This window comes from Aptenodytes patagonicus, chromosome 1 (genome assembly GCF_965638725.1).
Source record: "Aptenodytes patagonicus chromosome 1, bAptPat1.pri.cur, whole genome shotgun sequence".
Classification (NCBI taxonomy): domain Eukaryota; kingdom Metazoa; phylum Chordata; class Aves; order Sphenisciformes; family Spheniscidae; genus Aptenodytes; species Aptenodytes patagonicus.
Window position 1 is genome coordinate 18738541 of NC_134949.1, and position 24923 is coordinate 18763463.

Below are 24923 nucleotides of genomic sequence, written 5' to 3' on the forward strand. Positions count from 1 at the left end.
CATAATAACAGTTAAAGCCCAAAGTAATATTTAAAATGTAATGAAATGATAAATGTTTAAGAAGATATGATTCCATCATTTGAAAATGTTCAAGATGGATGAATGAGTGGGACAAAAAAACTACAAATTGAATCTGAGCATAATCATCCTAGGGAAGGCACTTATGTGATAGAAAAATAAGAAAAGGAACTTTGTTCAAGACAACTTAGAGAGTAGGAGCTCAAAAATAAATGCACTAGAGGTCTTCAGAAGCTGTATGCTAGATTTACCAGAGAAAAGTAAATAACAAGTAGGAAAAAAAATTGCCAAAAGTGATATTTGCATTCTGTCCAAAGATTCTAATCATGTATTTTTTAAACAGAATCATTATAAAACAAAATAACCATTCAATGCTGTTGGAAAGAAATTTTTATTTTTAGTTCAACATAATTTTTAAAGTACTATTTTTCCTAGTCAAAAATTATTGACGTTTAAATACAAGTATTGAAAGAAGGTGAAGAAGATATAAACCATATCTTTGCAAAGGTAGAATTAATACTGAAGCACATACATATATTTTCAGATGACTTAAAGCTTTCCCTCAATGGATCAGATTTTTGGTTTTGTAATTTATTTTATTTTAGTGGAATGACACTGACTTACACCAGATGGAATCTGTCACAATTTCCTGTAGTAATCTTCAAAATCTGCTGCAAATCTTTAAGTAACATGGAGAAAGATAAAGTTTTCAAAATATTCTTGTCTAATGTATTGCCCTAACTAGGGTTAGTGGTGTACCTGCTGCTAAAAGTCCTTCTTATTGTTGAGAATCTTCTTAATTTATGTGTTTAGGATATATATAATGTATATTCTGTTAATGCTTTCATGAAAAATGTGTTTTTCTCCTCATAATAATAATAATAATAATTGATTTTGTCAATAAAGAAAAGATCAAGATTCCTTCTGAAGCCTGTGATTTAAAGCTTCATTCTATAAAAGGCTTTAAAGGATAATAGTGATGGAATTAGACCTGTTTAGTCTAGGTTTGAAGTTTAAGTTTTTCTGTAAGCATGGCTAATGTATATATGTTACTAAATTGCTGTTGGGGGAAAGAAAAAAAAAAACATGACTGATGCAAAATTTTATATACCTTATGTCTCATAAAACAGCAAAGTATTTATGAAATTCATACTCTCTATGTGGCTTTTGAAGAGACTTGGAGAGGAGTACTCAGTGAGGTCTGTACCAGTACTTTGACAAACCAGTGGTTTGAATGGCAAGTATGTAGCTGGATTTGCAGCTGCAATGCCCTTCAAGCATTTTGTAAAATTTTACTTCATTTTCGTGCTTGTTGTTTCTGACTTAACTATTTGGGGTAGTCAGTAGTTTTTGTTGATGAAAGTACTGTTCATTGATGATATTCACTGTTATAAAGGTTATCACTCCACAGCACAGTTTTTTCTAAAAACTAGTTTTGCTCTCTAGGATTCAGTGATCCTTGGCAGCATTTAGCAAGTGCAGTATGATGGGGAAGTGATTGCTTAAGGCATCATACCATGTATTTTGCATTTTTTTTTTCTGTATAAGGCATGTATAAATGTTGCCACATCATCAGTCCTTTGCCTCAGAAATTTTCTTCAGCATCAGCTAATTTCTGAAACTCTGAACACCAGATTTAATAACTCAGCAATATGATGTACTGGATTATTATTTAATTGGCAAAGAGATTGCCTAGCATTATGGCAAATTCCACAAAACCTGAACTATATTCTAAACTTTTTGTGGCAGGCCACATAGGCCAATGATCCCCAAATTTTGTCTGCAGACTGTCACTGGTCCACAGTCTGCAGCAGGTATGTGCAACCACACTACAGTAGAATTCACTTTTTACCTCCCTGGAGCTGTGCTGACTGTTTGCAGAGAATTTTGCAGAGTGCAATGAGAAATTAGTCCAAAGAGCCTGGAAACTACTGGTTAAGTTCTTCAGTAGAACTGTTTCAATGTATCATGGTTGAAATGTAGATGAGTTGCTTGCTTTCCATTTCATAATCAGGGGAACACACAATTTGAGTAGACAGTTTTCCATACTTCTGTATCTGTACTTGTACAGCATTGTGAATAATTAGGGTAATAGTATGTGGTTTGAAATACTGTGCCAAGTTGCCATGTATCTTATTTCATTGATACCTAGGGATAGCTAAGTTTTCTGAAAAGCAGAATATCAGTAGTATGCACTGGTGTTAGGAGAGAATACTGATATTCCTTAATTAAATTAGTTTAACAAAGTTACATTAGAGTGTGCTTATACTTCCATGTAATATAGTCATTGCCTTATGTGTACCTGATTTCTCCAAGGAGTGTTGCAAATGCACTCACTGTTCCTTAATGTTATATTTTACATTTGGATCTCTGATTTAGCTGACAAATGTGAAAAAGCACATGTTGCCAGAGAACTTTCAAGAGACAAGCTGTGAAGTCTAAAGAACACAGGTTATTCCAGCTAAGGTTGGCACTGACTTTTGCCTAAAAGTTTTTCTCCTAGCACGTAGTTTTTAAACTTGTACCTGCAGAATATAGGTTAGCATTCTTCTGATACAGATTTTTATTTTCCAGTTTTATTTCACAGAGGTGGAAATACTACTTTTATTTTCAGTCATCCTCTTCTGGTCAGACGCTGAAGCAGTCGAGAACACTACAAACAGTTGGAGAACAAGATTACATTCAAATTGCACCATTTTGGTGATTTTTCAAACTCTGATTGTGGGGGCTTGTAAATTAGTAAAATAGAAGGACATGTTAAAAATTACATTTAACCGTTTGTGTCAGTGGTATGAATCTCTCGACACTGAATTTGGACTAGTTTATATGAGCAGAAAATAGTATCATACAGGGTTTTACACAGTTCTTACTGAAGTCAGTGGAAAAATCCTGCTGTCTTCCTGAGCAGTACTACAGAGCATTCTGGGCTCTGAAGTCTTACTCGCCAAATCTCATTGTTTGTCATCTGATTTGATTGTCCTCTGATAAGCATGTGGCTTTGTTGTGCTGTATCTTACACAATTGGTTACTTAGCTTTATGTCAAGCAGTTAGCTACACAAGTTTATTCGGGGAACGAAGTATCTCTCCTGTCATTAACATTGACATGTTTGTGCAGTATCAGTTGAAATTCAGACTGATGGCATATAGGCCCATGACATCCAAAAAGAGGACATGACAAATAAGACCACAAGTCTGAAGTGTATTTAAAGGGGGAAAAAGTACTAAAATACACTAGGTACTTTTTGTTGCTGAGTTAGTTTATTTTAAAGGCAGAGTAGGTATTTAAATTTCAGTGGAGCAGTGACATCTGTTTTAAAGCAAAAACAGAATCTCCCTAAAATATAAAAAAAAAAACCCCAGAAATTGTTCAATTTGTTAGTAGAGCAATAAAAAAAAAAAACTTTCCAGCTAAAATTAAAAGAAACATTTCAGTCATCAACAATCAGCTGCCTCTGAAGTCTGATAGTGTAAATTTTAAGTTTACCCACAGTGATACTGACTTACTGTTCTGTTGTCTTAATATATTATTTCTGGAGTCGACAGAAAAAAAAGGAATGAAATACTGCAGATTAAAGGAATAATGACTCATTTGGGCAATTTTTATTAGCTCCTTTGTTGTATGTAAGCAACTAGTGTGGGGATTGAAAGTAGCAAATGCAAAATGCCGAATGTAATTTGTTTCATGCCTCTTCATAAGGTACAAGGCAAAATGTAGACACTATTACATTTTCATTCAAACTACACCTCCAAGGTCATTTCTTCAAATCCTCATTAAACTCATTCAGAGCTATTTTCTTTTTAACCAAGGTCAGGATGGTTGTCTTGCAAATCTTTGGACACCGTGAATGGGAATTCATAAATCCTGACATTGGGAAGCAAGGTTGCTCTTGCCCTACATTTAATAAGGAAAGGAAGTAAGATGAAAAAAAAAAGAGAGCAAGCTGCTTTGCCTGATGGTGTTAAAAGGAATATCTAACTTTACTGAAATAAAAAAATAAGACTTTTTTTTTTTTAAGCAGGTCACAATGCACTGATGATGTCTCCTGTGATATTCATCATTTGTATTTCCAGTAAGCTGGTATGTTACCTGCAATCATTTGTCAGTTTTCCTTTTCTATGGTCTGTTAGTCTGTTAGCCCACCAGTTAAAATACATCCTAAATTACTTCTACATTAAAAATATGAACAGTTGATAGAACAGTTACTTTAAGAGATAGATGTCTCATGAACAGAATGTGTTTTTTGTATCTATCTGTTGTAAATAAATCAGATGTTGTGCACCCTCTTGAACAGTTGTGACTTTTTTTTGGTTTTTTGGTAGTACATTTAACTTCTTGGCAAGGAAACCTGTTGTTTTTAATTAAGGAGAAATTATTTGAATTAAGCAGCCAGTACAAACATTTTGGAGTGGGCTCTGAAACTTGTGGTGTTTTTGTGGTGGTGACATTCTCTGTTTTTAAATAAAGAATAAAAAAATCATAATGTGAGCTGGTATAGTCACATTGTTCAGTATTACTGACCAATTACTACTAGTGAATGGTCGTTTTCAGGAAGGATAGAACTGTCACAGTAGGAAAGTGTTGCATAAATATAGTGGTATCAGCCTTTAGCTGACAATTCTATATATTTGCACCACAGTGGAGACGGAGTTAGCCTAGCTCCCTTTTCCATAAGGATATACAGGTCATGAGATTAGTCTGTCTTACTGTGTGTGTTGTATTCTTTTGTTGTTGCTGCTTAGAAGATTTTCATCTCTCACAATTGATGGGCTAATTTTTTTCAGATTCAAGGGTGGTTTTTTTCTGATTGAAGTAAATAGGTAATGAAACTGGTTCCTTAAGAGTGCGTAATATGATAAGAGTACTTAGGAGTGGAAGGTGCTGGATTGTTTGCTGCTACTTAAGTACAGAAAAGCTCAAGAGGGTCTTTTCAAATACTTAGGTTTCCACGTCTCTGTTGCTGTCTTTGGAAACATTTGAATCACAGAATGTTTCATATGCTTTAGAAATCTAGTAGACTTTATTGCAAGTTCAACCTGGATATAAGGAGAGAGTAGAAAATGCAGAATTTGCTTTGTTTTCTGGAGACAGATTTTAGATCCCTTCCTTTAGGTGGCATTGTAGTTGACCGAGTATTTTTTCTTTAAAAGATTTATTTTAGCTATCCCAAGGATATTTCTGCATCTCCCTGGGAACCTGCAAAGTTCATCTTTTCTATCTCCTTCACTCAGTGATCTGTTTGCTGTCTCCAGATTTCAATGCAGCCTATCAATTGCTCTTTACTTAGTTGAAAGAGATCGTGTTGAATGTTGCATGAACAGGGTGTGTTTTTTTTTTTCTCTCTCTCTATTTTTGTTGTGTTGGCTGCTCAGTAAGTCTTTGGCAGCAGATAAAACTTAATGTAAGAGAAATGGCATCTTCACATCAGTAACAGGCACTCTAGCACCAGCCCTCCGCAGGGCTCTGTCCCACTTACCTCTGACTATTAAGGGATGGCCACATGCCTTCAGTCAGCTAAGCTGCAAATGCTTTCCCATCTTAGTCAGAGTGGAGAGTATTAAATAGGTTCTTTATAGTATTTTGTTTGTCTTAAGATTACCTTTTTTATTAAACTACAACCATTGTAGTGATCAAACAGCATCAATTTCAAAACAAAAAGCGAGTGAAAAGCTGTGATCGTTTTGTGTAGCAGACTTGTGATTTCAGGGAGTCTGGCATACTGAGCAGGAGAATTCAGCCTAACTTCTTGAAGCAGACCAGGCAGATTTCCCCAAAACTATTAGGTATTTTAATATGAGGAAGGAATAATATAAAATAGAAGTTATTTTTTTGATACAAGTGTCACATCAACAAAACAATTGCAACCCAGTTGCAGAGTTGCAGAGGTTGCTACTGCTTACAGGCTTTACATATGTAACTCCATTAACTTTACCATAGTATGTTTAAGCTACCAATTAGGCCCTAAGCTATTCAGGACCCTTAGTACCTGCTGGGTGTAAAGCCAAAGCAAATTCAGGGAACTGGTGATATGGAACTGCGTATGAGCTCTTCTTGGCGAGAAGGTGAGTGATAGACAACAAAAATTAAAAAAACAAAACAAAACAAAAAAAAAACCAATACTGAGTAATGAACTGTAATTTCCTTCACATAAGAATTTTGTTAACATCAGCAACAGCATTAAAATTCTGTGAAATACCATTGTAAGCCAGTTATACTGTATTTATTGTAAACATACACATTCACTGTGTATATGCAATTTTGCACAGAAGGTAGTAGAAAGAATGAGTATTAGTTATAAATTTACCTTGTTTTGTTTTAAGTTGTCTGCAGAGGCAAAGTGAACATGACTTAGTTCCCCTTTAGTAAAATAATGGTGCTTTGACAGTAACAATAGTAAACCTGTAGATTACCCATATCTAAATATTTATTGCATTTGGGGGGGGGGGAAGACTGACTTTCTTCCCCACCTTAAATACGTAACAAACATGCACACAGCAATCATGGGATTCCAAAGGAGGGTGGGCAAGGAAGAATGTCAGAGTGTTTATCATACAGCTGTGCCAAAAGTAAAGGCTGAATGAATGAGATGGAGATTAAAGCCAGTAGTCTGAGCCTGTATTCAATCACTGCAGTCACTCTGTTTGCCTCCTGCATGCTGATGAAGTGTCATGAATGGTCCCATGTACTTTCATTCCAATATATTTCAGGCAGTAGTGATTATTGCTTGTACTCAGCTAAAGCTTGAAATAACTGGCAAACTCTTGCTTAGCAACAGAAGGCCTCATCTTCTCTCCCTTGGGACCACTAGCTCAAAAATGTGCTACTTCTTCTAAAAGTTGAAGTTAGGAGGGGTAGATACTTTATATTCATTGCTTTCCTTGATAATTTAAAGGAGAAACTACAAACTAAAGCCTGCAAATGACTCTGTTCCATAAATAATTATTGACTGGTTTATGAAGTCCAAATCCAATTTCTTTTATCACACATTAAACTGTTCTGTAGTTGGGCTACATGGCAATTTTTATAAAGGTATTGCCTTTATATGTGCTGAGAGAATAGAAGCACTTTATATCCTTTAAAAAAAGATCTCATAGTGCATTTTGATAAAATCCTTTGGAAGACATTTATGTAGTATTAAATCATTTCATGTTTGTGCTTATTTTAAGTGTTTAGACTATGGTTTGTATTTTTCAGTGAGCTCAATCTTAAAAGGAAAATGAATGCACATTTGTTAAATAAATGACAAGATGCAGAGCATGGTTTGAGTTGTAGATCTTCAGCGTATGCACTGAAGAATTCATTAAAAAATGCAGCAACATTATTCTAGTGTGAATTATATGCTGCTCTGTAGGTTTCTATTTTTGGTCACCACAAGATGGCAAAAGCAATGAGCACATAAATGCAAGGACAAGTGAGTTTCATAATAATGCGTTCTGCATTCACACTTTATGCACATCAAGAGAGAATCCAAGCACAGCAGGGGTGACAATCACTCCAACAGTCTTTTGAAATCAAAGTACTTCCTTGAGAATGTCTTTCCAGCGCTAATTACACTCTTCTATTGTGGTTCTTATATTGTGCAAGGTAAAATGTTGACACTGTCACTGGATACAGCTCCATCACGGGAAAAATGGAAGGTAAAAACTAATCAGATTATTAAATAGATTTATTTTCTTTTTGCTGGTTCTACTTCTTTGTGTTTAGGGCTGAAATATCAAAATCTGTGTCCTTTGTCACCAAGGGACTTTGGCAAAGATGCTAATTTTTCACCAACTCCAAGGAAGTCTCTTCACTCAAGAGAGCTGTTACAATGTGGAAAGGATTGGTTGCCTAGATATCTTGAGGGTTTTCTCTTTTTTACTGGTTTTTTTCCAGTTGCATACTGATCACACAGTAAACTACTATCAATTAATTTTTCTAATAAGAGGAAGGAAAAAAAACTTGCAACATTTCTTCTCCCAGGATATGATAGAATATGGTATGCATCTGTGTGTGTTTGTGTGTATGGGCATGCATTTATGTGTGTAAGATTGTATATACAATCTCAGTAACTGCTATGAAACTCTCACTGCGTAGGAGAGGATGCAACATATCAGTTACATAATCATATTAAAAAAGAGGAGAAAAAGTGGTCTAACCTTATAAGATTTGCCTGACTGTGCAGAGGTTTACGTGAAGGGTTAAGCAACCAGTCCAGTCTTGATCTTTTATTCTTGTATTTACTGCTAGGGTTGGTGAAAAGGATAATTGGTGGGAAAGATTGTCAGATGTAAGCGGAACAGGGAACCATTAAATATTCATTGTTGAGGATGGAGCCAAATTTCCCCTTCCTTGCAGTTCAAAGGCCTGGTTCTTCACTGCTTTGTGTTTGTATAGCCATTTACAACTGGGCACATTGCATGGCAAATAGTATTGCTGATCTCAATAGGAAAACGTGTGTTAGTAGTAATATATACATTTTTGTCCATAAGGTTTGTATGAGCCATGCATACATGTCAACTTGATGCAATATGTGTACATCAAAACATCCTTTCTCAATCTATATATTTCATCCATAATTTACTCTTCTTTCCTAGTAGATGTCATAAAACATGTATAAACACACACATATATATGCATATTATATATATACACACAAGTACACATGTGTATATTTGCTATTTAGGCAATAATTTTTCTTGTGTGTTCTGGTTGGATACTACTGCAGATTTCAGTTATGTAATCAAACAATATTACATCATCTCTGAAGTTTTTGAGTATGGAATGTATCCTAACCATTTTAAAGTATACACAATTTATATTATACATTATACATACAGATACTATATATATACACTATTTCTATAATACATAGAGTTTTATATTCTCTTAAGGAGTTTTGCATAGTCAGAAATAGTTTTTGTATACACTTTAGTCTTATTAACGTCTTAGGATCTTTTACTGAATTTGCTTTTCCAGCTGTGATCAGCTTTGTTTGATTGAAGATATCAGAATTCAGGTATTAAATGGAATGGTATTGGAATAAGCTTCTCTCATATCAACAGAGCAGTTCTGTTACGGCAAATTGATATTAGTATATAAAATTGGGAAGCAGTAGAAAAGAGAAACTGTCTAATTGAAATTGCTAGAATGGAAGTGGTGAGCGAAATTCACATATTTTAAAGACTAAAGCATCAAGAGCCATAAACAAGCAGCTATGTATACGAGAGCATAGACACAGTGTATGCTAGTGTATACACACAGTGTACACTAGTGTATACACACAGTGTACACTAGTGTGTACTGGTACATTGTTTGAATCATTTAATCATGCCTGGAGGTCATCTAGTCCAAAAGAGATATAGAGACCATAGAGTTATCATACAGTGCACAGCCGAGTACAACACTGAAAGAGTGTGCTTTTGGCTTTGCATCAATTTCTGCTTCCTGATCCCAGAGCACCTTTGTTGAGAGCTGCTGCCATGACTTGTGGTACATACAAAGTCATACAAAGTGAATGGTTCTTAAAATAGAGCTTTCACTTGGATAAGAATTCATTTCACAAATGTCCTTGCTCAGAATCACAGTTATTTAAGATGCAACACAAATTTGCTAAAGGGGTGGTGCTGGGACTGTGGAGACTTTCTCATTATTCTGTTGAATTTGCTATCTGTGAAGTTAGTGGTAAAACTTCCATTGATTTTATTGGGAGCAGGATTGTGCAAAGATTCATGTTGTACAAAAGATGTACAACTGTTTTCACTTAAGACTAGTGAAGGACTGTAGTTTTTTAATTCATTAGGTTTCAGCAGATTAGAAGAACTGAATTTTGATTAATACTACAATTCTCATAGCTTCAGCTCTGGGCTACTCTGAGTTTGATGGTGGTGTAGTTTCACTGAAAATAGAATCATAGAATCATTAAGGTTGGAAGAGACCTCTAAGATCATCGAGTCCAACCGTTAACCCAACACCACCATGCCCACTAAACCATGTCCCTAAGCGCCTCATCTACTCGTCTTTTAAATACCTCCAGGGATGGGGACTCAACCACTTCCCTGGGCAGCCTGTTCCAATGTTTAACCACTCTTTCAGTAAAGAAATTTTTCCTCACGTCCAAAAATAAATAGTGCTGTATCCTCCTGTTAACAAGAGCAAAATGGTTAGCAAGTACAGAAGATATATGGCAATATCAGAAACTGAATTCTAGTCTTTCGATTGTCATTCCTGTTTTAAACCAAGACCATGTAATTGTTATTTAATACATTCCTTCCTCTTAATGGTAATAACAGTCACGGCTTTCTGTATATAACCAGGCTCACATTTCTCTTGCAATGAGGTTAAGTGATGTTCTCTTCTTTATTACAAAATGACTGTCTCCCTCTGCTGTTATCCTCCCCAGCATGAGACCAAAATACATGTGTGTGTGCATCGACATATACACACAAATAATGTGATGTGTAGTTACAGCTGTGATTAATCATTCAGTTCACTACCCTTAGTTGCCCCTTAGGTAACACACTTGTGTTGGCCTATTTTCTCTAGAGTTACCCTACCCACTCTTTGGTCTGAATGACTGGATTTGTCTTAGTGTCATAATGACTCTCCCTTTAATGGTTGCTGTATAAATTCAGATTACCTATGCCTAATTAAAATAACTTTATTTTGTTTGAACCTAATACATTTTGGATTTGAAGCATTTAGACAAAAGGTTATATGGTCTTCCAGAAACCCTTTTTTAATGAAATATTTATTGCCAGCTTTTCTGTTCTGATTCCTATCAGCTTATCCTCAGTTCTCATTCAAACTGTTATATTGCCATTGGGAAAATTAAAATAAGAAGGGCAGGCCATAAGTGGTCAACATGACCATGTACATCTCATATATGTACATGAATTGCTTGCTATCATTCAAGTTTTATTATATCTGGTGAGTGCAAACATTCATTCAATAAATCTCTCTTTGCTGCTTTCTTACTCATCCCTGTGGGATCAGTCTCCTGTCCATGAATTTTATACTTTCTCCTGCCTACATACCATTACTGCAGAAACACTGTATCAGTATCACTGACCTAAGCAACTTAAGCATATTCACCAAAAGGAAGGCAGAAAATGTTAATGCTTCTCCATAATGTTAATGGTTCTCCTTCAGCATTTCCTCTGGATGAGGAGCAGCACTTAGTTATGCTCAGTGCTCTTTAACTTGACAGCTTTCATGTTGTCCTCTGCACCAGAGAGCTTCTGGTCAGTGCTGCTTCAGTGTGACCCATGGAGCTGATCAAATCTCACATCCTCTTAGTTTTTCTTAGAGACTTAGCTGATGAAAGATGGAATATAGTTTATGATGGTTTATGATACACTTAATCTGAAATTTGAGAGGATAATTTAGTGTCATCCACCAGACGCAGTCAGAACACTGAAATACTAGAGTCAATATTGTGGTGTTAAAGTTCTAGCAAATAGGTGAGAACAATGCAAAGTATAGCCAATGCCAGACTCAGACCTGACATTTTTTTTTGCATATGGCATTCCCTTAGAAATGAGTGGGAATTCTTACACAGGTAGTTTCTACTTTGAAATTTTTCTCTGGGTTGGACTAAAAGTTATATATTGTAAAGTAAAGATATTGCATCCATTGACCACAGTATCATAAAGAGCAGACTTACCGATTCACTCTGTGGTATTAGTACAATAGCTATTGTGAAGGATCTTGGCAAATTGCTTATATCTTCTTATCAATATGAGGGGCGATACATTCTGAATCATCTTCAACTTCAAGGTCATATAGAACAACACATCCTTCTGTGAAGTATATGTGCATGCATATATGTGTGTGTGTTTATCTAAGTACACATTTTTTGTGTTTAGGAAACTGTTAACTACAGTCTATTCTATGTCTTAGGAAGCATATTTCAGGATGGTACACCATGAGTAATAGTAAACTTAGTTCATCAAAATACTGAGTAAAACAGTGACAGGCAGGCCTCATTTTTGTTCCTTTTTATTAAGGACCTTGATCTGAGGAAGCATTATTTATTAGGCATTCATTGGGAAATTGATAGCATAATTTAACTTTTTATTAGCTAGTAAAACTGATAAGCAGTACATAAAAAGATGGACCTTGTTATAGAGGGAATAATAATAATAATACAAAAGGTTAATTTAAAGTTTTTTAAAAGGTCATCGGTGTAAAGACTTTTTAACATTGCCTTCTATGGTATGAACACATACCTTGAAGTTTTGCTTCTGTCAATAGTTTTGTTTGTGTCTATTTTACAGCTGCTAAGACTAGCACAGAATGGATTTGTACACTTAAAATGTTTTCAGCTTTTCAGTATCTTGAGATTAAGTCTACATCTGGTGTGAACATACATATCTTCTTTGAGCGTAAGCCCGTCTATATGGTGTAGAGGTGAAATAATGGATGTTGTGAGTATGCAGTGATTGAACACTTAGTTGTGTAAATGGAAGACATTGTTCCTGATAAATGGGACACAGGAAGAGGTATTGTGTATGTCTCTAATCTTGAGCCCTTTACTGATTTGTAAAGGTGGGTGGGATGACTGTACTCCTTGTTCACTGCACTGTCTTTGGGCAGCCTTGGATATATGTGAGCAACTTAAAACTTCTTTTGCCGTCACCCTCCTCTGAGCTGTGCAGAAGAGAATCTTATCCCATAAATGGTTATCTTCCTGGAGGACTAGAAATGAGGATATAAAAATCATGGATTTCATCCATGAAAACTTTTAGTTTCAGCATGCACCTGTTTCATAAGTCATTTTGAGCAAAAGGGATAAAAATGGAAAATGTAGCAGTGAAGCTGGCCCAGATAGAAAATCACTCCTCCAAGTCTGTAGAACAGCTGAGAATAATAGCCAGCATACTCATCCTTCTCTGTCACACTTGCGTAAAGCACTGTTCCCAGACAAACCTTTAAAATGAAAGCCATCACTCAAATTCATCAGTTAAGGGGCCTGTCAAGTTCACTTCCTCTGGTTGATGCTGAACTTTGGTATTAATCTAACACAAAGGATATATTTATTTAGCATGCAACATCTGTATTTTTTAACTTTTAAGACAGTGTAATTGTCTAAAACCCTGGTGATGTACCTGCAATAGTGGTGTTTGTGTGCTAAATCTAGCCATGTGCTCAGCACAGCTCCTAAATGAGGGACTTCATTGCTCCATGCAGTAAACACGGGGAGGCAGGTACCGCTGAGGAACATTACACTGTTCTTGTGTGCTCAGTAATGAAACTCTGAAAGCTAAGCAAGAAGAAACAGCAGACGCGGCAGATACATGCTATTCTGGTCCTTATGATGTGCTTGATTTGAGAACTCATGCTAGCACCCAGATTAATTGAACCTATGCACCATAAACTTCCTTTACAGTCACTGCAGAGAGAGAGGCACGAAGCTTTGGGCCTGAGGATCCTTTGTCTGTGCAAGATTCTCAACAACAAACCCTGAGTTGGGTTCCTCCATAATACTTCTAATTAATGTCATATATTATTCAGTGGGATTATTTCTTCTCAGGTGTAGTAAGACATTCAAAATTGTTGATTTTTTTTTCCTTCTTGGATATGGGTACTGTGCTACTTCAGTGCCTCCATTTTTCAGTGTTTACTTTTGCAGTGTTACTAAGATAAGTTTGTATTTCCCTGTGGTTATGTGTGAGCTGTTGTACCTATATGTTCTCAGTAAGTGCAGTACCACACAGTACAAAGTCTTGAGAGACTATATTTTGCATGAAGAATGTTTATGGTCTCTTTCCATGAGAAAAATGGCAAAAGAATGACACTAGCTACTAGAACACTTTCTCTGTTATCTAGTGATTTCAGGGTAAACCTATCATCTAGATTACCAAAAAAATAACTGCATCACAGTGCCATCACTAGAAAGAAAATGGATTTTTGTCATAGGCTTTTGCAAAAAGGGAAGAGTAGTGTTACAGGCAGTAGTCAAAATAAACGGGCTTATTTTAAAGAAATTATTTAGATCTGCTAAGAGTATAGTGGATGATGTAGTATGATCACATTTGTCCTACAAAAATGACAGAAAATTTCCATCAGTGGAATTTTTTATTCATTCATAGGTATGAGTTAGCATATGGTACGTTAACAAGGCTGGATATTGTTATGTAGCAGTTGTTTTCAGCTGCATACTTTGGCCTCCAGGTTTTCAAATCTGCCACAGGCACGGAGTAATGACACAGTTCTTGTTACGTAGGATATAACTTACTTCCTCATGGATGGTAATTAGAAGTTTGGGGTTATTATTCCTGCAGTTTAAGGACTAAGACATACTGACAAGATCTAACAAAACAAAATTTGAGCATATTGATTCTCTTTTCCCACATGACCTCTTACTGGACCAAATTTTACCCCAGATCTGCTGTTGAAACCAGGATCTTGCAGTGCAGATCTTGATACTAGTAGGAAGGGCACTTGTATGATGACTTTTTAAAGTCTGTGTTACATATGTAAATAGTTTTCAAGTCATTATAGAATAACAATCAAGTCATTCTAGAATAAGAAATAGTTTGATTGTAAGAAGTGAAACCAGAGAAGTTAAAAACACTGTTTACCTGTGCTGCTACGTTATATCTACTTCTGATAGACGGCTTTATCTGCATGTTCCTTCAAACTGATTTCATGCTCCCTGCAGTGGCATATTTTGCTAACACAACAGACTTGTTCCTTCCCGACATAGAGCTTCTGGCTCCAACAAATGTCAGTAGCTTTTTAGACAAACCTGTGCTTTTTATTCCTGTCTTTCTCAAGAGAAATATCAGCATCCCTCCAATAACATTTTTCCCCCTGTGGCTATTCTGTTTGCTTTATAAACAGACTAGGTTTATTTTACATGTAGAGGCTGGTAAAGGCATGGAAGGGTGTTTTTCTTCTTTCTTTTTCTTTTTTTAACAGTTTTAAATATTTTTAGGAAAGTAATAGAGTGACAGCCACTTCCCAACTTATGCAAATAAGCATAGCTTTGTTTAATCCTGAATTCATGCAGTTATTTCCTTTTTGTAACCAATAGAGGCCTCCAGAAGCAATTAACTAAACCTGCATGAAGAGGAGTGAACAGAAGGCCCTCAGAGCTGCAGGTCCCCCTTGGAGGAGCTCTGTGTAGCTGAGATTTGCAGTTCACACTGACTTACACAGTGGCAGAACTTACTTAAAGAAAAAGGATTCAAACGCCTTGTCGTTTCTACTTACTTTTGGTAGCATCAGTTATATGATTTCCTTATTTTGTAAGGCCTGCTTTTAGGTCACTGTCCAAAAAGAGACATGGAAACTTGATACAAAACCCCAGAAATTACTAGGCTAGGGGGGATATTTCTATAATATTCATGAAATCGACATTAGTGGGATTCATTTGGTTGATTTTTGTGTGAATATGCATTAAAGACATTTCTCAAAGATGGAAGCTGTGATCTCTGTCGCTGAAATGAGGGGTGCAAGGGTCACTGGCTCTCCTGGTGCTGCAGCTTGATGGGTTTCCAGTCGCCATGCTGGAATCATTGAGATCCTTCCCAGGAAACCCGGCAGGGCAGGGCCTGGCAGCCAGGGGAGCACCGGGGCAGCCCCAGGCACCAGTCACCTCCCTGGGGATGGGCTAAGGCCGGGCCGGGCTGGGGGCCCATGGGTGGGCCTGACTCCACGGTGCCCATGTCCGGGCAGGTCAGGGCTGTGTGGAGCTGGAGACCAGCCCTGCTGCGGCGTCGCTGGGGCGGGGGCTGATGGCCCTGGGGGGGCTGGCATGGGGTCCTGGGCTGTGGGCAGGGTGTGCTGGGCAGGGACAGTGAGGCCTATTGTAACCCTCATGTCCCTGACATAAGTTTCTCTCTCAATACTGTACTTCAGCCATGGTTTTCTTTTTCTTTCTTTTTTGTAAAATGCAGCCTATCGAATGTGTTGGTTTTGACCTGACACTGTATAGGAATTTGAGAAATGACATTGCCATGTCCTAAAACCATGGGATCAGTATAAATTACTTTTTAAAGTAGTGTACCAAATAGGAAAACTTATTTAAAAGTAGGTCCATGTATATAAATTCCTTGCTTCCGCATTTATTTATACATCCTTGGCTTGATTTTTCAAGCCTTTTCTGGTCTGGAAATCCCCTTTGTACCAATTCTGTTTGAGAATTGCCTTCAGAAACTTAAATCTTGAAGTTTGTTTTTATTGAACTTTGTTTTTTCATTCATTTGTCTTTCTGTTATGTTTTTAATAGTGAGATATAGGGGAAATGATTCATAATTATACAACAAAATATTAAGCAATTACATACAATAGCAGTATCAGGTGCAGTAAGTTAGGGCATTAGTCCTATCTGGGAAAAAAAGAAATCTCAAAATGGGTCCTGAATGTATCCTGAATCTCCACAGACTCTATTTTCTTTCCTGTGCAACTATTTAGAAGAGTAGGATCTATTTTAATTAAAATTTACTGCTTATTTCAGAATGGAAGGGCTGAAAGCTATTTTCCTATCCTCCTAATGTCTGTGCTGTTTATGTGCTTGAGATGGCTAAGTGGTAGTCTGAAAATTGCAATAAGATTAGTAATTACTAAGGGGACATAATGTACTGTTTCATTGCAGTGGAACTCTGAAAATACTTAAACTGACTCTTAAAAGGAGAAGGCATTCATTGTATTTTTCTCTTGTTATTCGTAAGTTTTACTTAACTGGGTTGTACAGTAAGTTTTCCTTCATAAAATGAGCACTAAAAGCACTTCTTTTGAGACAAATTCTCTTCTTTTATACCACTAAAATCCAGAATCACTCCTTTTAAGACTGGGAAGCTACAGAGGTCACATGGTAAGGTTGATTCCAGCTAAATATAGCTCTGAACCTGTAATGAAGTAAATCTATGGAAAGTTTTGAGAAAATTGGTCTGCTGCTTTTTAGTTTACTGAGCACCTATAGGTTACACCAGTAAATTAGGATTATCCAAATTATTTACTTTTTGTTTCAGACAGTGACATTGTCCTGTCTTCTTCTACTGACAGCATAATCATACCCTCAAGAAAAACTGATAAAGACTGTTTTAAACAGGTTGTCTAACTGTACTAGCATGAAGAATTGCTTTGTGTAGTCTGTTACTTAAACAGCCACAACATTTGTTTCAATAGAAAGATACAAGGTCCTAAATGATATACCAAGCATCTTGGAAACAAATACTTTCAATGTCAGGGACTTTAGCAACAAAAAAGAAAAATAGTGTATTTCCAAGAATATATTCTATTGAAAAATTGAAATGCCCTTGTAGCACATAAATTAAGATTGAAACATGTTCTTATTTGGTAGTTATTCTGAAATTGTGCTGATTCGTTTGACCAGTTTTTTCCCATACTGATTTACAGAAGCTGAGCCAATTCTGGTCTGTTACTTTAGATTAAATACATTTTTTCAGAAGCTTTGTTGGAGGTGCTCTTTTTTATTTTATACTAGTTGGATTTCCATAAATTTTGCTATTGTATCTTAAAAGTGAGTGTGGTTCTTTGGGGCAAACCAATTCCTTGCCATAATCTCTCTCGTTCTGAACTAAAATTGAAAATGAAAAGGTAATAGGACTGTCTGAAATTGGATGATGTTCAGTGTAAGAGATCTTCTTTCAGGACAATTTCTTTGAGGAAAGATATATAACAGAAAAAAATTCAAATTCCACTTAAATATATGCTTTTTATTTTTTAATTGAAATATGTTTAAATATTCGTTATTCAAGTTAACGTCAAACTGCAAATCATGAGCGACACTAAGTACTTAAGTTCCCCCTTATTTCAGTAGGAATTGTTGATATTCAGCTCTGCTCAGGAGTTGGCATGGCTCTGTTGTCAGAAAGACTTCAATATTGTAATAGAAAACTACTGAATGTATTCCTATGATCTGATTTTGAAACAACTCCTGCATTGTGTTCACTGACAAAAGAGTATCTGAATCTAGCCAAGATTTTTAATAACATCTAACTTTATGCATTTTGAACTAAAAGAGCTTGTGTTGCTAGGCATCAAATTGGTGATGCATGGAAAAATTGTTCACTGAAACTATAATATAAGCCTGCATGTACAATTCAGAAGTAGATTTTCTGGATGAGCATGGAATCTAAAACCCTGGAAAGACCCCTATATTTAGATCAAGTTTTATTTTCATTGTACCCACAGATACCGTGAGTTCATAATCTGATTTTATTTCTTTAAATGAATTTGAGGGAAAGTCTTCAGCTTTTCAACATGCATAAATTAAAAAAATCATAATATCTTTGACTTGCTTGCTGTAATCAATGTGGATTAGGCAGATTTTATTTTCTATTAGAGAATAGAAATATTTTCCTCCACAGAAAATTAAAATATTATCCCAGGTACCCTTCGTGTAATATGAAAATATTTACTATTTGAGGGTTTTACCTATGACAGACAATACAGATCTTTCAAAAGCTTTGTTCTTTCAGCAGTGACAATTAGTGGACAGGGGGCTCGTAGTAATACACATAAAAAATGCTATTTACTTTTAAACTTTTCAATAACAAACTCTTTTTTTTCAAGAATGTAAGTACTAAAGAACTTTTAAAAATATAATAGTTTTACCTTGAGATATTTCCTGCGCCATTTGCTAAATATGTGTACCTAAACTCACTGATTCCTACAGACTTCCATGAAAGTCTCACAGAGCGCAGTTTCAGAACTGATCATGATGGGACTTCATTCAGAAAAAAGCAAAATAGGTGCTGAGTACAGCAATTACTGTAAACAAGTCCATGAGTGCAAGCTAGAAGCCAAAAGACTAATCCTGTTGCATTTGGAATTTTAATGGTTGTGGGGTTTTTTGGTTTTGGTTTAGTTTGACTTACATTTTTAATTCAGAATCCTGTAGTTTTCCTTTTTCCTGAAAGAATTCCATATAGAATCATGTGTGCTTGTGGTGGGAGAGAGAGGGGGACATATCAAGTGGCATTTTAAGAACGCAGTACAACATTATAGAAGAGCATTAAAGAACCTGAACCTTTTCTCTGTTTAGTAACCAGATGGTGGCAACACAAAATCAAGTAACTTCCAGTGAGGTCTTAATTACTAAAATAAACTTATAAAACAAATATTTATAAAATATCAAAAATATGTATATATAATATACATATTTTAAAACAATAACAGCAACAAAGAAATACCCACTCATTTACTTGGAAAACTGGGTGATGGTAACTCTGAAACAATCTTTATACTTGGTCTGTAAAATAATAAAAAATTACATTTTTTTCTTGGAAGATAAACTTTCAGACAAGACTAGAATGAATCAGAATTCTCTGATGATACTTGCCTTTTTTTTCCCCAAGATTATTTCATTCAGGTTGGAAGGTGGTGAATTGCTTTGTGTACTGCAAGTACATAAATACGATCTACTGAAAATATGGAGTCTTTATGACTGTTCCATAGACTGTGGCTCTTAATCTCTCAGCTGGAAAAGCTCCAGTGAAACTCCACCCGTTGCTGCCTTGAGATTTCTTCTCTGTGCTTAGGAGTGAAGTGGAGAGTGTTCAGAGGCTCAGAGATGAATGGCCTGTTTTCATTAGTATCTTTGAAAGAGGTCACTATGTCAACTTCCCTGAAAATGAAAGGTATCCTAATTCTTGAAACTCGGTACTTACAAGAAGTGTACTCCTTTTGTTCCATCATTTTGTACCTTACATTTCTAGATTAAATTGTTAAAAAACAAAAGTAGCATACATGTCATCTAAGTAAGGTACTCCTGTAGACTTACCCTCTACTTAATGAGAGACAGAGAGGACATGCTTTACAACAGGCTGACTCTCTCTCTGGAGATGGGCCTCCATAACCTTAACTAATACTTTTCATGCTTTACAGCCATCTAAAGCCAAGTAACAGTGGATGTACACTATGTTGCAGTGCTCAATATACTTGCAATCTTTGCACCCTGTGACACAATGACCAAGAAGTATTTATGTCATATATGTGGGAAGAGCTGCTGCAGCTCTGCAATAACTCTTTAATTTTCTTCTGCTATAGAAACAAGAATGGCCACAGAGAAATGATCTCTAAAAAAAAAATTAAAATTCTATGAAGTGTTTTAAAAATCTTTCCAATTTTCCCTTATTTTTAATAGCTGCACAAAATTCCTTGAAAGGCAGTGTGACATTATCTTTGTATTATCTCTCATTTAGGTATCCCAGTTTTTGAAGTTCATCAAAAAAATGAGGTCACTATGCCTGGAAGAAATTATCATCTCTAAACAAAATGAACAGCTGAAAACAGTCATAAAAAACAAATAGCCCAGCTGGCTCAAAATGAACCTATGCAGAACTAAAACTGGACAGGTCCAAAAGCAGAAAATATTATCTATAGGCATTCTTATCAATAGTCACTGCTTGCATTCCCTGGAAAGCTTTTTCCTTTCACAAATTATCTTGACATAAAGCTTCATTGTTCTTTTTCTCTGAGTATAGTCCTTACTCATCTTCACTGTGCTGTAAAACTGGTTCCTTTCCTCTGAAATGGGGTTTTATATAATGATCTGCCTAGATTATATGATTTACCATATCTTTTAATGAAAGTAACAATAGTATAAAGACTTACAGATAGGGAAGGATATGGCAACCCATACTCTCAGGAACACATACACATATCATATTTATGCTTCCACTTTTTCTTTAGTTTCCATTCAATTTCTATTCTCAATGCAGGACCATAATCATGATGTTCAAATGCCTAAGGGGTCAAGATCTAAATACACCTCTGATTATGTCTTTTTTACATGATCTACTAAGACAGCTGTATTCCTTGGGAGCAATACATCTCCTGCAACCCAGAATGAATTATATTAGTGATGGGGAAAAAAGAATGATTTTTTTTTTTCGGTTCAAGATGTTTCAGTGTAGCTGGATTTCCCTTGTCCCTATCTGGAAACTCATGTGCCACTATCTTTCTTACTAAACCTTTGCTTTCTAACCCAAGATTTTGGAGGAAACAAAGGAAAAAACAGCATATAATACATAAAAATCCTCTCATCAGTATGTTTATCCTAAGACATTTTTATTAACAGAGTGGGTGGAAAAGAGTAGAAACGCAGGATTGTCCATAGCTCATTAAGTCTAGTTGCCAGCAGCCATTAAACACTATGACGATAGTGTTCACTATCGTGAATATCATATCTGTATTTATAAATGCCTAATGTATATTACTTACATATATTTGCATGGATTTGTAGAGTACTTTGTTCCATATTCATCTTTGAGATCCTCAGTTTTACCATGTTGTAATTCACTGCAGTGTAGGAGTCACAGCAACATACAATTTAGGTGGCTTAGCAGTGAACCAGTCACAATGCTGTTGACAGCCTACAATGTTTTGCTATTCTGGCAGTTTCAAAACAGTATCCACACAATAAGAAGCATCGTAAGCTGGTTCTGAGAAGAATATACTGGGTAAACTTGTATTCTGAATGGAAACAATGCAGTATACAGAAATATCATTACACTTTTAGACTTGAATTAAATGCCATTCATGTATGTTTCAGGGGGTTTTGTGTTTTTTTTTTTAAATTTGATGTTAATATAAAATTAAATTTCTGCTTTTTGTCTCATTGTTCTTTTTCAATATTTCAACAACACAAAAATAATTTACTGTTAATATTATTTAAACTGCATAACTTTTTTATAGATACAATATTGCTTTTGTTCCAATCTTATTTTTTTATGAAAACAAAATATGGTAAGCTTGTGATTTGCAGATATATTTTTGCACATACTCATTTGAAGGTTTATAATCGATTGCCTACAAAGACAAAATCCAATAGAAATTATATTTACTACTCTACCATAAAATCCAGAAATTATATGTAATACAAAGTGATAGCTGGGACTTTTTTTCAGTCTTACTACGCATTGAAATTCAATAATGTATCTTTCTTGCTTGTAAAAGGTAGTATTTTGGTATACTAGTAGTTTACTATTGGTTGTACCAGAAGAAGTGCATCACTTTAAATGTATAACATTTACTTCAGACTAATATTCCTCATAAAAGAATTTTTTGCAACTTTTTGTTTTGCCTCTCATAGCATGGTCCAAATTCAGAATTAGGTGATGTGGATTTCCTTAATATTCAGGAAAAGCTACACATATTGGAGAAGTCAATAAAAAGCAAACAATGTTACTGAGCTAACGGGGCAGTGTCATTTTACTATCATTTGCAGCATGGTTACATAGTAAATCTAGTAAAAGAAAAAAGACCAGCTACTTCAAATATGAGTCAGGTAGAGAATAAATTACTGTTCAGTTTAGATGAAGCAAGAGCCAAAGGACTGACAACCTGGTCAAACATGGGCATACTTTGAAAGACTTTTTCTTTCAAAAACAACATGCAAAGCAGTTAAGACTTCATTATATTCATGGACATGTGGGGAAGATTTTTGTTTTCCATATACTTTACCATTTCTTTTCTGGAAGTATGTAAAGAGCACACCATTTAAATTTCATTGCTGTAAAAGCAGATTGTTCCTTTACTTAGCCGACATAAGTAAAAGTAACCTGTGTGACCTCAGCTCTCTGGCTTTTATGGAACAATAATCATTTTCTGACAGAGCCAGTTTGCAGGGTTTTCATATGTCCACCACAAAGAAAAATTGTATGTCATCTCAGTTTTATTATATCCATCAGCTGGCTGCCCATTTGTTGTGGAGTGTCTGCTGTGACATAGGGCCGTGACTCTATTCGGCTGTAATAGATTGCCTGTAGTGCATTCAGTGACTCTGGTACCTGTTGCTGGTTCTTTTTCCAGGTCAACTGGCTGCAGGTACATGTGAGATTGTTACTTTGGACAGAGATAGCAGTCAGCCCCGAAGGACTATAGCCCGACAAACAGCTCGCTGTGCATGTAAAAAAGGACAGATTGCCGGTACAACAAGAGCAAGGCCAGCCTGTGTTGATGGTAAGAAGCAAAGATCTATTCAATCAGTTTCTGCCAATACAAGAGTGGTGTAAACTGGTAGTGTCTCATAAAAAAATAAAAGCTCTATAGAAGAAATTTTCACGTGTCCCAACTACCAATGGCAATACCATTGAAATTCCTCAGAAGGGTATTACTGACTAATAGTATAGAAATTTCAGTTACAATTTTTTAATTGGAATTTTCACTTTTGTTTTAGCTTGATATGCACTTGAATGTTAAGGGCATGGTGCTGTTATATTTTGCATGTGATGATAGGATCAGCAGTGAAATGGCATTCATTTTTTCCCCTACTTTTTATTCCTTATAATGTTAAAAAACCACTGCAAAAGAGCCTCAAAGGTTTTATGCCACTGGGAAGCTAATGTGACTGCTCCTGTGTGATAGTTAATGTTGTTGAAGAAAACACTGATACTATAGTTAGAATATAGTATCTGAGTGTACCTCACATGTCCAGCATTCCTTCTCTCCTTAAAATGATGATTCTGTATGATTCACTGCAGATGCAGTGATAGCATGCAGCTGGAAAACTGCTGATGTACAGGGAGGTATGAAAATATTTCACTTTGAAATCATTTTTTGAGACAAATGAATTTCTGTGTTACAGCTAAGTAAGACATTAACAATGGGACAATCTTCAAGACAGGTCTGCCAGTGCAAGGCTATTAGCAAGCATTCATATTAAAAATAAAATTTGAAACATATTGAAAATAACTGATGCAAAATAGTATGTTTTGATCTAGGCTCAGTTAACAAAAATAAAAAGAAGATGCTTATGTATACAACTATAATAAATTCACAGATTGCCTTTGAATACTGACTGGTTTGAGCCCTCAAATAAAAATATTGCTGAGAACACCCTACTGTTGCCTCAGAATTCGGTCTTACCAGTGACTATCAAAGAAGACAGCTCAAAGGAGATTTCAGAGCCTACCCACAAAGCTAAATATAGAACATCATGCACATTCTATTTTTGCATTTTCCTTTCACTGTTTTTGGTACTCTGTAAGACAGTTTCTTAGCTGTCTCTTCCATAATGTGATACTATATCCACTAATTCTCTTCTTTCCTGTTTTACTGTAAGATCATAAGACTTAATTGCTTAAGAAAGGAATTATTTTATTGTGTCATTTATAGTTGTAACTTTCGCAAAAATACTTGTTAGCAGTTAAAATATTCAACATATGTTTCCCATTTTAAAACAAAGTTCTAAGGGAAAATACCAGTTTTGCATCATCTGGCGGGAACTAAACACAATTTTTCCTCAGTCAGTTGCGGCCTATGGTGAGACTCATTTGCTGTAACTTGGGTATCCAAAGTTAGTTGTCTAATCTAGTAACTCCAGTTTTTCTTTACACCCAATGGAGAGCAAAAGGCACCTTCTCAGAGTAATTTATCTCATCCTAAGTGCCTAAGATAAATCAGATGTATCACATTCTGATATTCACCATTTCTCTGCCTTGCCTTAAGACATGTGTGGTGATGAGACTTTAGATAGCTAGAATGTACGTGTCAGTAAGAAGACATGACTACACCTCATCCTCCAATTGCTATATTAGCTTAGTTTCCAAGTGTGGAAGGTTTGAGGTAATTTAATAAAAAAAAAATATTTTTATTTATTTATTTATTTTATTGGGAACTCATGAAGAAGGGCTATTTCAAACTCTGCTTTTGCTTTCAATGTACTTGATCATTTTATGAAAACAGAGAACTGGATGACAGGGTCTATGGTTAGGTATTGTGTAGTCAGAGAGGGCTCTTTATGTCGTACTCCACATTTGAAAAATAAGTGGGAAGTTCATCAGTTGAAAAATAGAGCTTCCCATTAACTTATATGTCCAAGTATTATCATTCATTTTTTAAAGCTTTTCTACATAGTTCTAGTAAGATCTAATAACATGGTTCTTTATTATTTTGTGAAATGTTTATAGTTAGGATGTTGAGCCATTTGCTAAGAATGGTAACTGCAAG

The 24923-nt window shown here is 35.6% G+C and overlaps 1 protein-coding gene across 5 annotated transcripts in view; it reads left to right on the top strand.

Annotated features, from left to right (window-relative positions):
• The window catches only part of TAFA5 (TAFA chemokine like family member 5), a 537936-nt gene that overhangs the window by 232175 nt on the left and 280838 nt on the right, over positions 1 to 24923 (top strand). For all 5 annotated transcript variants that reach the window (XR_012994564.1, XM_076329083.1, XM_076329106.1 and 2 more), the window contains exon 2: positions 22785 to 22934. Coding sequence is in view for 4 of the 5 variants with exons in the window: in XM_076329083.1 (XP_076185198.1) it covers positions 22785 to 22934 (150 nt within the window). In the remaining variant the exon portion in view is untranslated. The remainder of the gene's footprint in view (positions 1 to 22784; positions 22935 to 24923) is intronic.